At 53.4% G+C, this 13,642-nt stretch overlaps 1 protein-coding gene and 1 long non-coding RNA gene across 2 annotated transcripts in view; one reads left to right on the top strand and one right to left on the bottom strand.

Moving 5' to 3' along the window:
* TMEM121 (transmembrane protein 121) overlaps nt 1-3,430 on the top strand; it is a 37,365-nt gene extending 33,935 nt beyond the window's left edge. The window contains exon 2 of the mRNA XM_074597147.1: nt 1,382-3,430. Coding sequence (XP_074453248.1) covers nt 1,995-2,933 — 939 coding nt within the window. The 5' untranslated portion in view covers nt 1,382-1,994 and the 3' untranslated portion in view covers nt 2,934-3,430. The remainder of the gene's footprint in view (nt 1-1,381) is intronic.
* Nucleotides 3,367-13,025, bottom strand: LOC141747202 (uncharacterized). The gene is made up of 2 exons (XR_012588638.1): nt 12,956-13,025; nt 3,367-10,748 (listed from the first exon to the last, which is right to left on the bottom strand). It is a non-coding gene; the product is annotated as an uncharacterized LOC141747202 (long non-coding RNA).
* Between the last annotated feature and the right edge of the window lie 617 nt (nt 13,026-13,642).

Here is a 13,642-nt window from a genome sequence, read left to right on the forward strand (position 1 = left end):
TTTGCTGAGCGTCACGTCCTCGCCTGCCATGTCCTTTGGGAAGCAGGGCACAGGTACACGCGTCCCTGGTGTCTGTCTACTCGGGCACACGGCAGGGCTGGCTCTGACTCATCTGGCTTCCCACTTTTTCTTTGTTCTTCTCTCCCTGAAGCAGGAGAAAATCCAGCTTTTATTTAAATGAGGCCCCATAAACATAAGCAGCTGCAGTGTTCTTCCCCGTGCGAAGTAGGGCAGGTGTTTAATGGTTTCCTTTCCTAATTCCTTAGACTTGGCTTCTTCCCTTCAGCCTCCACCCCCGCCTCACTCCCTGAAAGATGAGGGAGCCCAGGTTTGCGCGCGTCCTTGTTGAGCCAGCTGATGGGGAACAGAAGCGGTGCCAGCAAGTCCTGGCGCTGAGTCCCTCTGACAGCTCCCAGGGCTCTCATCGGGTCCTGGTCCCCCTTCTGCAAGCGGGGATGTGCCCCAGCCCCAAGGGACGGGCAGCCAGGCTGCATGCACTGCAGGGGTTCAGCTCAGCCCTCCACATCCAGGTCTAGGCTCAGCCTAAGCCCAGCGGGATGGGGAAGGAGTGTTCCCCGACCCCAGCAGCCTGGCTGCATCACCCTGGAGATAGCATCCAGGGTGGATGTTGGAGGTCATTCTTCTGCTCTACTGTGCTCTGGTGAGGCCGCATCTGGAGTACTGTGTCCAGTTCTGGGCTCCCCGGTTCAAGAAGGACAGGGAACTGCTGGAGACGGGACAGCAAAGGGCTACCAAGATGACGAGGGGACTGAAACATCTCTCTTATGAAGAAAGGCTGAGGGATTTGGGTCTTTTCAGTCTGGAGAAAAGACGACTGAGGGGGGATCTTATCCATGCTTATCAATACTGAAAGGGTGGGTGTCAGGGGGATGGGGCCAGGCTCTTCTCAGTGGTGCCCAGGGACAGGACATGGGGTAATGGGCACAAACTTGACCATAGGAAGTTCCATCTCAACGTGAGGAGGAACTTCTTTCCTTTGAGGGTGGCAGAGCCCTGGCACAGGCTGCCCAGAGAGGTGGTGGAGTCTCCGTCTCTGGGGACATTCCAACCCCGCCTGGACGCGTTCCTGTGCCACCTGCTCTGGGTGACCCTGCTCTGGCAGGGGCTTGGACCGGATGATCTCCAGAGGTCCCTTCCAACCCCCACTGTTCTGTGATTTTGTGGATAACATACAGATAATATCTACAGGGTGGTCTTTTCCACCGCAGCAGGGTGGTGGGTGCCCTGGCAGTGGGACAGTACCTGGCGGGAGCCCAGCTCTTGCTGCAGTGTGGTGGGAGCTGAGGGGGGCTGTCGTTCTTGCCATCCCATGGCTGGCGTGTGGAGGGACCCTAACGCTCATCCTCTGCTCTCTTTACAGGGATGGAGGGATGCGGGTACAGCTGGGAGCGGCAGGAGCATGGCACAGCCCCACAGGGATAGGTGTGAAGGTGGTTCCCCGTGAGGACACAGCGGGACCCCTCCAGACCCCGGAGGAGCGTGGGGTCTCACTAGGAAGAGCAGAGCTCCCCTTCCTACCCTGCCGGCCAGGCCTGCCTCTGCGTTTCCAGAGATCTGTACCAGGATTTGGGGCTTGGAACCTGGAGGTGCATTAGTGCTGTAGGATCACTGGAAAAGCCCGTCAATGATGGGGGACCCACCACGGAGGAGGGACGTCCCTCCAGGAGGCCCTGCACCTCTGTGAGCCCTGGCTGCTGGTGGCGGAGGGTGGCTGGGGCTGGGGACAGAGCCGCAGTCCTTGCAGGGCACGGCCACTGAAGGGCGAAGACCTGGGGACAGGGTCTGCAGGGACAGCCTGGAGCCCCGGGAGAGTGGGGCTGCCAGCTGAGCCGCTGCTCCTCCAGGGACCTCTTCCTGGGGCTGGGGGACAGAGCAGCCCTTGGTCCCTGGGCTCGCTACGGATGCCACCCTGTGCCCCACCGGTGGGACGGCTGCCCTAGCGCCAGCGTGGAAGGAGGACTGCTCATCTCACCATGGTGCTGCCGCCGCCTGACAAGCGCCATGTCTGTCTGACCACCATCGTCATCATGACCAGCATGGCCTTCATGGATGCCTACCTGGTGGAGCAGAACCAGGGGCCCCGCAAGATCGGTGTCTGCATCATCGTCCTGGTGGGGGACATCTGCTTCCTCATTGTGCTGCGCTACGTGGCGGTGTGGGTGGGTGCGGAGGTGAAGACAGCCAAGAGGGGCTACGCCATGATCCTGTGGTTCCTCTACATCTTTGTGCTGGAAATCAAGCTGTATTTCATCTTTCAGAATTACAAAGCGGACAAAAAGAACCTGGAGACAGTGGCCAGGAAAGCCCTGACCCTGCTCCTCTCCATCTGCGTGCCGGGGCTCTACCTGGTGCTGGTGGCCTTGGACAGCATGGAGTACATACGGACCTTTCGTAAGAAAGAGGACTTGCGGGGACGCCTCTTCTGGGTGGCCCTCGACCTGCTGGATATCTTGGACATCCAGGCCAACCTGTGGGAGCCACACAGGACTGGCCTGCCCATCTGGGCAGAGGGGCTCATGTTCTTCTACTGCTACATACTCCTCCTGATCCTGCCTTGCGTGTCCCTCAGTGAGATCAGCATGCAAGGGGAGCACATTGCCCCACAGAAAATGATGCTCTACCCTGTCCTCAGCCTGGTCACCATTAACATCGTCACCATCTTCATCCGGGCCATCAACATGGTCTTGTTCCAGGACAGCAGGGTCTCCACCATCTTTATTGGCAAGAACATCATCGCGATAGCTACCAAGGCGTGCACCTTCCTTGAGTACAAGCGGCAGGTGAAGGAGTTCCCCCAGAACGCCATTGCCCTGGAGCTCCAGCAGAACTCCCTCTCCCACAATCAGACCATCCACAGCGTACAGGGCATCCCCCACGAGCCATCGCCCACCAGCGAGATCCTCGACACATGAGGGTTCACCCCCAGCCGAGCGTTGGTTCAGACAGTCCCGTGCCGAGCAGAGGAGGGATGCTGCGCTCTTGCTGCGTGGGGCGAGCGCAACGGACAAATCCCAGCAGCGAGGGCTCTTCTAGGCACAAAACACCAACCATGTTTTAATTGAGCTATGGAGTGTCCCCTAGATATCTTCATCTCAGGTATAACCCTAGGAGTCCTCCAGACAAACCAAATGAACTTGCGAAGGACCTGAACCAGCTAACACCCCCCCCCGCCGCCAACTTCTCCCCTCCCCAGCAAAGACCACTGAGGTTGCAATGTCCCTTTTTACTCCTCGAGCACCGCACCTTTACTCCAAGCCTGGAACGAAGATTTTGTTACCGGAGACCTTTTTATGGAGTGGGGACAGGGGCATAGGTGTAGGGGTTGGGGGGGGGTGGGGGGGAGGGTGGGATGTTTGAAGCAGTAAACCCTGTGATCGTAGATGTCTCTTATCTCCAATGGTTGTGTTTACAGTTTCCTATTTATAACGGCTCCCGGGCTGCACCGGAGGCCGGTGTCCTTGCGGTCAGCGGTGGGTGAGAGCAGCAAGCCCTGTGGCGGGGAGCGGGGCCAGCATGGTCCCCCCACCCCAGGAGGAGGAGGACTGTGCCTCGACCAGCACACTATGCCAACTCTGCTGGGAGCAATATTTGATGAGCTAAAACTAACCCGATGCCGGTGTTTTACGCATTTCATTCGCTCCAAACAACTCAGCACAATATTTCTATTTTTAGGAGGGTCTCTCCCTGTCTGTCTCCCCACCGTTGCAAGCCTCCCTGCCTGCAGCGGCCCCCCCGGCACTGCCGCAGGCAGGCACAGGCCCCCAGGAGGGCTTAAGTAATAAGGATGGCGACGATGCATTTCACTCCGGCATCGAGCGTTTATAAAGAGGGCTGCTTTCCACAGCTACTATATTTTTAAAATAAAAGATTTCAGAAAAAAATAAATATATATAAAAAATCCCAACCCAAAAAATAAAGAGCCAGGAAGGATGTGCTGCCCCGGGCAGGGGGGGTGGGCTCAGGGCTGGGCATGGGTCTCCTCCGCCAGTGTAGGTGGTGGCGAGGGGCTTGGCTGGCCGTGGGCAGCAGTGTGGGAGACGAGGGCCAGCTGGACAATAAAAGCCCCATGAGAGCAATGGCTTCTGGTGGTCTGTTTTCTGGAGGGGTCAGCTTGGGGAGCAGCTCCTGTATGGTCCAAATCATTTGTCTCCTCCTATGTCCACCTCCCTAGAAGTCCGTCCCGAGGTTCTGTGCCCTTTACTCATCGAGCGGTGGGCGCAGAAAGCAAATACATCATTTTTCCAGCCGAAATGCTGCTCCAGGGGTTGGGCACCTCTCAGCTGCCTTCACCTGGCAGGAGGCACAAGGGAGAAAAGCAGAAAAGCTGCATCTCAAACATCCTGAAATAGGGCATCTTTTGCATTTTCTAAACCAAACATTTCATTTTGAGGAGATAGAATAAAATGCCTGATGCCGCTTACATTTCTCTTCCCCATTTTCCTCCTGGCTCCGCTTACCAAATTTGACCTAAATCCGCAAATCATTTTAGTCTCCCATCTTTTCAGCCCATCATGATCTGTCCAAAGCATTCCACTCAGTGCCGAGCCAGCCTTCCAAATTTAGGAGCGGCCCATCGTCACAGCCCTGCCAAACTCTCCTTGCCCCCACTGTCACCCAGGGATGACTTTGGGTGGGGGTGGGAGGAGGGGCGGGAGGGGGGGCCGGGTAGGGGGATGGTTCTCTACCAGGAATAAATCCGCTGAGAAACACAATATCTTTGCCAACAAAAGTGAGTTTGCACTAGATTTTGCCAACTGGAAAAGTTTCTTCCTCCTTTCCCCTCAGAGAACGGGAGAGGAAGAGGGCAGGTGATTTAGAAGGTATTAGCAGAAATTATAATTAAATTGCTAAATTGTTCTGGAATACCTATGGAATTACATATTACATCTCTACTGGTCCCATTAAAATAATGCGATTAACATCAGTACGATTAACTCCCAAGTATCTAATAATGTTCTGCCGCTCTTTCAGGTAATTAATTTATGAGCCTTTGTTTTACAGCTCTTCCCCAGAAGGGAGCCGAGGGAAACCTGCAGGTGCGGGAAGCGCGGTGCGGGGCTGGGATGCGCCAGACCCCAGCATCAGGCTCCATCTCAACAGGGGTATTTTATCCTGGGGATAAAATAAATTCCCCAGGGCTTACTCTGATGGGTCGTTTTGTGTACTTTTTGTTCTGTCTCAGCCTGCTGCCCAGCTCTCCAGCCATGCCTTATATTGGAATGAGTTAATATTCTCTTGAGCCTTATCTGCTGCTAAGGTCGCCTGGGGGGATGGCTGTGCTCCCTGGATGGAGGGGAGGTCCCGGAGGTCTGGCTGTGCTCCCTGGATGGAGGGGAGGTCCCGGAGGTGATGCTCACCTGGCATGCGGTGCACTGCGTCGCTCCTGCACGGCACCTGAGCTCGCTGCTGCTCAAAGCCTGTTTTGTGGCAAAGGGAGGGAGGAGAGGCTTTTCTCGTCCTCTGCTGCTCAACATTCCCCAGGGGCTCTGTCTGCATCATGTTTCTCGCTCGGCAACACAACCCTTTCTTTTCAAAGCCACCTTGAAAGCAAGTGTTAGGAGCTGGCCCCTCCACCGCAGCTGCCAGAGGAAGGCTGGGAAGCAGGGGGAGAGGAGGAATAGCCGGGAAAGGCAGCTCAGCAAGTGTCTGAGCAGAGGGGAGAGACAGCACAGCAATGGGAGCACTGCAACTGTTCCTCACCCCGTGCTCGCTGAGGGCAGTGCAAGCTGCCGCATCCTCCCCAAAATCCAGCCCTGCCCAGCAGAGACAAGACCCCTGGAAGCCATGGGACCAGCAGGAGGGACAGCACGGTGGTCGTGGTGGCAGTGGCTGGGCAGGGTGACCAGCTCCCAGCCTGGCTGTTTGTTAGGGGAAGGTGATATTTAGCTGTGGGCAATGAGAACTAAAGGAAACAATTAAAACTAAATAGGCTGGAACAGAGCCATTTTTCAGCTCTCTGCTGAGAAGGTGTGTGGGCAAAAGGCTGCTCTGTGCAACATGAAGTTGTCCTGGCAAGCTATAGACTCCTACCTGCTGAAGCGACAGCAGCACGAAAATAATGCAGAAGGGATGCAAATTCCCAGCCCTCCAGTGGAAAACCCACTCGCTGCCATTCGAAAGAGGGCCACGGGCACAAGGGAGCCCTCGGCAGGGAGAGGCTGGTGGTGCTTTGTGAGCCCAACTGGTGCTGTCCTACCAGTTACCGACTCGCTGGGCAGCACTGAGGTGAACACCTCCTTCCAAACCAAGCGACAGCCTCTGGAGGAGCCAGGTCCACCCTGTAGCTTGCAGGGGACACCAGAGCAATGGCACCTTCTGGAGATGCAAAACCCAAACCTCTCTTGAGCCTTCCTCTCAGGCTGGTCCTGAAGGGCAGCAAGTTGTCCCAGCTCTGGACATCCACAGCCGATCTGTGATTACCCCCCAGGGCAGCGGGGGTGGGCTGACCGAACCTATCTACTTCCCAAGCGTTGCGGACCAGCAAAACAAGAGCTCACAAGTAAGCGAAGCAAAGCAAGCCATGCCAGGCTGTGGTGAAGCATCAAGCCCAGACAAATCCATCTGGGTCCTGTCCCCCTGCCAAACATTTGGATGGAGAGGCAGCGATGGGCTGGAGCTGCTGCCCACCTGACACTGCCTGTGAGAAGAGCCTGGGCCCCAGCTCTTGCATCCCAACAGCCTCATGGTACCTGAGGTACCTCCACCCTTCTCGCCACCTCAAGCTGAATTTTACCCTCCTAGGAGCTCGCATCCAGCGAGCAGCAGCATGGTGACCCGGGCTCCGGCATGCTCTGCCACCAAGGGTGCCAGGAAGGCGAGTGGGGTGCAAGCTGTAGCTTTTTTTTTTTTCCCCCCCAGAGTCCTGGCAGCTCTTATGTGTCCTGCTTGTCCTCTAATGGTCTCCTTTTGGCAGGTGAAAATGTCTGATGCTGCAGCGGCTGTGCACGGCTGGGAGGAGGGCAGCTGGTATCAGACATCGAGCTGAAAGCATCTTGCAGTCCTGCAGCCAGATTCTCCGCGCGATGATGCCTTTCAGGGTCCAAAAGTGTTTGGGCGAGTTTGGGAGAAGACAGACACCCACGTGGGTGTCCCTGTGGTGGGAGACTTTGCAAACCAAGAGCAGGGGACGGGTTGCTCTCCCAACCCAGCATCTGCCTCTTTTTCCTGGGTACCCGAGAGCATCGCATCCTAAAGTAACTCCGGGAAGGCGCCGGGGGCAGAAGCCACGGTGGGCTGCAGGGAGATGCTGTCCTGCAGACAGTGTCCTCCCCGTATGGCGGTGAGGGATCAAGGCCGTCAGGTCCTATTTAACCTTTGCGAAACCTGTACACCCTCCCCACGGGGTGCCGTGCATCCCGCTGCCACCCAGCACAGCCCCGTGCCATCACAATGCCATATGCAAACACATAAATTTTTTTGTTTGTTTGTTTTCTTTTGTTCAACCTGGGTTGATTCGTTGAGCAGAAGGAGACTGGATCGTCATGCCAATAACTATTTTCCTCTTGCCTGCCCCAGATTCACAGCATTTCTTTAGCTCAGGCCAACGCTGCGATAATTACAATGATGGAGAGATGTCCAGAGCACCGTAACAGCAATTCCCCTCCACCTAAATTCCTCCTGCCCAGGCTCTGTGGCAAAAGTCCGAGTTTCTCATTAATTTAATCCTAACTTTGAGTGCCCTGGATTTTTCAGCTGTGTCTGTCTTTTAGGTCTGGCATCCTTGAGGGATAATATCTGTTTGAGGGATAATATCAGGCTTCCTCGTTTAATTTCACCCTAATAAAGATTTTATGTGGTTTTGACATGTTCAGTGTCTCAAATGTATTGACATGACAGCCTGAAGAAACATTATGACCATAATGGCTCAGGAAAGCATTAAAAAGACCCTGGCAAGGTGCATTGATTGCCCTCTTTTACAGTTGTTTGAAGACAAAGACCAGTCAAAGGGAAGAGTGAGTCCTGCAGTTCATTTTTATGTGAGCTTCCCTGATGTTACAGCATTTCACGTGTGCTAAAGACATTTGCAAACATACCTCTGCAAATTCTTCATCGGGATGTGAAGAAGCGGCGATCCTTTTGCTGGGATGCTGTAAAGAGGGGGATTTTGAAGGAGCAACACTGCAGGTAGCAGAAAAGTCACCTCCAAGGAATAAATAAGTGAAGAAGATGCCCAGATCCTTCTCACTGGTGTATCCCAGTGGAAAAGGCCTCAGGCTGCCCATGGCTTATGGGGGACTCCCTGTACCATGCCGAGGGAAATGGTAAGTCTTCTGAAATCTGTCCTTACAGCTGCAGGCTTCCCCATCCACTCTTCCCAGCTAATGTACCTTCAACATCTGTGTTAAATGCCAAAGCCATTATGGGCACAGTACAGAGTGCAACAGAGAGAAAAATTAGTAGAATAGTCCATGGGCACGGGTGCTTGAGATGGGAGAGGAGCATAATTAGCACCTCATGGCCAGTATTTGCATACAGAGACCCCTCTGCAGCCAGCTGCCCAATTGCTAATTGAAGGATTTTTTGAAAAGACAATTTACTAATTGCCACCTCCAACTAATTTTCCTCCAACCCAGTCACCATCAATGGTGACTTCTGTTCAGAGGAGCCATGCACCAAGGAAGAAAATGGTCTGCAGCAAAACAGCATCCTCTCTAATGGTACAGCCATGCTTTATTTTGTCAGGCTGCGCTGGCGCGGGCTCTTCCCAGCCTGAGTGTGCAGGAGTCAGTCATGGGCTCCTGCCTGGGTTTTGGGTAGGGGGTTGTCCCAAAAAGCTGGGCAACAAGACATATGCAATGAGGGGACTGGCTGAGCTGAACCTCCATCCTTCACCCTTAAAGCATAACATGGCAAAAGAGATGTTACCATGAAACCAGACCGATGTTTCGGGCCATGAGTCAGCAGACATGAGGTCTGCAGGGCACTGTAGCCACAAACCCATTTCCTAGTGCCATTACGTTGCCTTAGCTGAGTGATCACCCTTGCCTTGGTCTCCAGGGTTCCCTCGCTTCTCCAGATCTGCCGTGAAATAATAACCTGTGGCTGACGGGGCTGAGGATGCCGAGAAGCAGAACATGGGGCCTTGAGCATGCCAGGCACGTCCTCCCACACCCCGGGTGGGCCATGCCAGCAGGCTTCTAACAACCCGGCATCCCAGCTCCCAGGGCTTTGCGCACAAAGCCTGCTCTGCCCAGCAGAATAAATACCTCCAGCAGAAAAAGGCACTGTTTCCCCTTTTTTTTTTTGCGCTAGTGCCAGGGAGAACTTAGTATTCAAAAACTGTTTTGAGATGTTTCACTTCACAGCTGGTGAATGAACTCAGAGAACTCAATAAACCTCTTTGTAAGAAATTATCTCTCATTAATCTCTCTGGTGAGGCTGGCACCTGGAATAGCATAAATCTTTACCTGCAGATACTAGGAGACAGGGGAATGGGCCATAGGCAGTAAGCGTGTTATACTGGGAGAGTCCCAAACACCAAATAAAGCATAAATCCTCATAAAATTTTCCTCCTGGGAAGAAGACATCAGCACTTGGAGGAGATGGATCCTTGGTGGAAGGACTTCCAGTGGGATAGGGTAGCACAAGAGCCTCCAGCAATCTGCAGGCGTTCTGGGGGAAACCTCCACCTCCTTTCCATCAGACATTTCAGGACATGTCCAAAAGTTGTCCAAATGGTGCTGCTTGCTCAGGAACAAACTGCTCCACGAGTACTGCCAGCTCAAAGACCATCTGTTTTGGAGACCGTGTGGTTTCTGCACAATAAGCTGGGCTGGCTGCGCTGGAGCACACCGTGCACCTCCGTCGCGTACAATCACACTCCTACAAGCCTCACAGCTACCAAACCCACCTCCCCGAGGCAGGACAGCTCTGAAAATCGCTACGTTTGGAAAGGAGAAAGATGACTCCAGCAAGCCTTGAACAGCTCGCCATAGAAGTAGCATCCAGAGTTTTCTCCCTCGCAGGGAATTTTGAAGTTTATTTCGGTGTCCTTTGCTTTGGTGCAACAGATGGCTGGGAGACATGGTGGCCCAGAATATTAATGCTTCCCTCCTGCATCCGTGTCCTCAGAGCAATTGGCATCTCCATGCTCTCGCCGAGCATCATGAAGCCTCATCTCCTGTCTCAGTGCTGTACTCTTCCCACGTCAGCTAGGAATTAAAATGTCAGGCTCTGTTGGCAGTGGCTCCCTCGGGGATGGGGCATCTTGCATCAGGAAAGCTGGAGGGCAGAGGCCGGGGCTGAGAAGCGGGGACATGGTGATGGCAGAGGTATCGGCCACTTTGCTCAAAATAGAAACAAATGAAAAAATAAAAAGGCAGTGAAGCAAATCTCTTCTGCAACCATAACCACCACACTGCACTGGAAAAAGTACTCGGCCCATATTTTAAGAATGGTCTTTTATTGATGCCTAATGTCCCATGACCAGTGTCCAACGAGGAGCAATTAAGCATTTGCTTAGATAAAATGTATGTCTTCAAGCCATAACTGGGTAAAAGATCTTCCACCATATGTCAATATAGGGTTTTGTACCATGGAAATAAAAACCGCTCTGCTCCGGCATAAAGGCTGCCGTCTCCCTGTTCCACCACGTCGGCAGCAGCTCGCTGTGTGCCAGGGCTACAAAACATTGCGTGGCTCCACTTCCCAGCTCGCTGGTAACCAGAGCCAAGCTCTGCCTGCCATGGTCCTTCAGACATCTCGGGCTGACAGGCTGTGGCAAAGGACTGTAAGTCATTCAGAAAGGATAAAATTATATAGCTCCAAATTTTAGTAATACGAGCCCCAGCAATCACACAGATAAATTTAACGGTGGCCACTTAGAGACCTGCTGGTTGAACTGTAATATTTGATGAGGCTGCTGAATAATGTGCCAGTCTTTCTCACACCCAGGGAGGCCTGTAAAACCATCAGGATGGAGACCGGCGTTTCAGCCCTCTCCAGCTCTGAGTAGGAAGGAGATGGCACTATGCTGAAAAAAAAAAAAGAAAAAACCCAAAAACTGAAAGAGGGGAGATTTAGATTAGATATTAGGATGAAATTCTTTCCTGTGAGGGTGGTGAGGCACTGGAACAGGTTGCCCAGAGAAGCTGTGGCTGCCCCATCCCTGGAGGTGTTCAAGGCCAGGCTGGATGGGGCTTTGAGCAGCCTGGTCTGGTGGGAGGTGGGGTTGGAAGTCTAGGGCAGGGGGGTTGGAACTAGATGATCTTTAAGGTCCCTTCCAATCCAAACCATTCTATGATTCTATACTGCCCATGAAACATGGATGACAAATCTTACACCACACACACAACGCTGTCAACAGGCCAGGCATTTTCTGCTGGGAACACGATGCCACCAGCTCAGTGGTACCCTGCAATCCCTGCCACCCACGCTTTGGGCTGTTGGGACTTCTGAGCATCGCTTCCTGTTGCTGGCTGTGCCCTGTGAGATCCTCTCTCTGCCTCCCCACACCTCTACCAGGCACTTTTCCGTGGCTCTGCCTGATGGAGTTCTTCCTTTAATCTTTTTCCTTAAAAGTAGGAAATTACATCCATACTATTATGTGCAAAGAAGATGAGTGCTGCGGGCTTCAGGATTTAAAAGGCGGCAAGCGCTCATAGCAACTGTGCGTGTACCATCCTAACACAGGCACCGTAAATGCTCTTTGATTTTCATTTTAGCAAGAGCAGTGTCATGTTCAGGGCACATGGACTTGCAAGGGAAGTGATGTCCTTTAACAGCCATCTCTGTTCTGCTTCCCCAGGTTCCTGTGGGATGCTGGAAAGGTTACCAGTGCCCACAGTAGTGGTGCTGGGAATACCTTGGCTGCAGCAGGTCTCCTTGCCTACAAACCCAACCTTTCCAAAGCAACCTGGGCATTTGCTTCTGTCGGGATCAAGCTTACAACAGGTTTCGCCTTCATTCTCTTTTTCCCCAAACAACCCTCTGCAAAACCACCCAATGACCCATTTCAGATTTCCAGTCTGTCCCTGGAAGAAATCCTGCCCCCAGCCTGTTTAAGCCACGATGCCCATTCTAGCACTCCTTTACTGGTCCGAGCAGCTCGCCATACCCATCTCCTCCAACCCAGACCCTTCCAGGGCACGTTCCCAGTGGCATGCCAGCCCCAGGAGGGGTGAGATGCACCTAGCACGGTTCTCAGGAGCACGGTAGCAAGCGTCGCATTTAATCTGCCGCAGCAGCAGGTGGGATTTAGCAAAGGATCTATCTGTAATTGACAGTGCCTAAAGAACTTTTAAATACGTCCTTTAACTGGTTGCTGAAGGACTTGTACTCTTTTAATGAGCATCTCAGGAAAGAAGAGCTCTCTGTAGAGCATTAGCGTTGAGAACCAAAAGCAATTTCGCCAACACACAATATCAAGTTTGATTGACAAGGCCAATGCCCATGAACCATGCTGATTGACATTAATTAGTCTGCCAGCCTTTAATTGCTTCTGATCATGTCCTACATCACTCTGATTAAAAGACAATTAGTCCCATGCAAAAAAAGAAAATAAAAATCAGCACAGCAGGGGGCGGCTTGAGGTGGTCTCAACCGGGGCCTGGGATTTCATGCTCGATGCCTTTGCTCATGGAGCATAGATAGATCATTTCAAAGGGACACCACAGAGCAGGGTCAGGCAGGGAAGAAGCTTTTCAGCCTAATAGTTACAATGAACCTCTCCTTCTTAGGGTATTTTTTTTTTTTCTTCAGAGGAACCCAAATCCTAGAAGAAGAGGAGAGCAGCTAGCCAGGCAAGGCGAGGCCATGCCAGCAGCCAGAGCTGCAGGGTTTTATGGAGCAGCAGGAGCAGGGATGCAGGCAGGACCAGCCAAGCAGCCAGCAGGATGCAGGCAACACTGCCCCTTGTCCCCCACAACCATGCACCGTCACAACCCCCATTTTGAGGCTGGGCCAGGTCTCTTGCTGCAGAAAGACAGTAACTCACCTGGCAGAGAAACTTTCCTTTCACCCCATCTGATCCCTCCAGGAATTCAGGTCCCTGCAGCCACCAAGCAGATGCATAGCCACCATGCCAGTTTCTGACCTTTATAAGTGCTGATGAGCTGGGGAGTGGACAATGAGGCACAGGGGAGGCTAATTATGGCACAGAGGAGGCTAATTGCTGCTCCCTGTGGCACAGAGGGTCAGCTCACCTGGGCCCAGTTTAATGGCCAGCTTTCCCAGCTGGAGCTAGCTAGCTGGCTGGATGGATCTAGCTGAGATGTGCTCCAGCCCAGGGAAGTGCCACTGGCAGCCAGGACCAAGTTGTCTTTCTCTCTTCCCATCTCTCCTCCCTTTGCATTTGATGCTATTTGTGAATACACCCTGCTCTGCACCCTCTCTGCTGCACACAGGCAGGCTCCCTCTCCTCTCCCATCCCACCTCACCACTCAGCGTTTCAGGAACCTTGTGGGACCCGGGGAATGGCCTCTCCTGCCCTACTTCTCTCCCTCCCCTCAGAAGACTTTCAGGAAGCCTCCCCTTTTCACATCCCACAGAGGTGTGCTGCAGTGGGGTGGTCCCTGTCGGGGGTGTGGCTGGGGACAGAGCGGGTTTGTTCCTGGGGATAGCCCCAGCACGGGGCAAACACCGCTCCAGTCAGTGCTCACACACACTCCCTTTTCTCTCTGCT

The sequence above is a fragment of the Larus michahellis genome, chromosome 8, assembly GCF_964199755.1.
Source record: "Larus michahellis chromosome 8, bLarMic1.1, whole genome shotgun sequence".
NCBI classification, from domain to species: Eukaryota; Metazoa; Chordata; class Aves; order Charadriiformes; family Laridae; genus Larus; species Larus michahellis.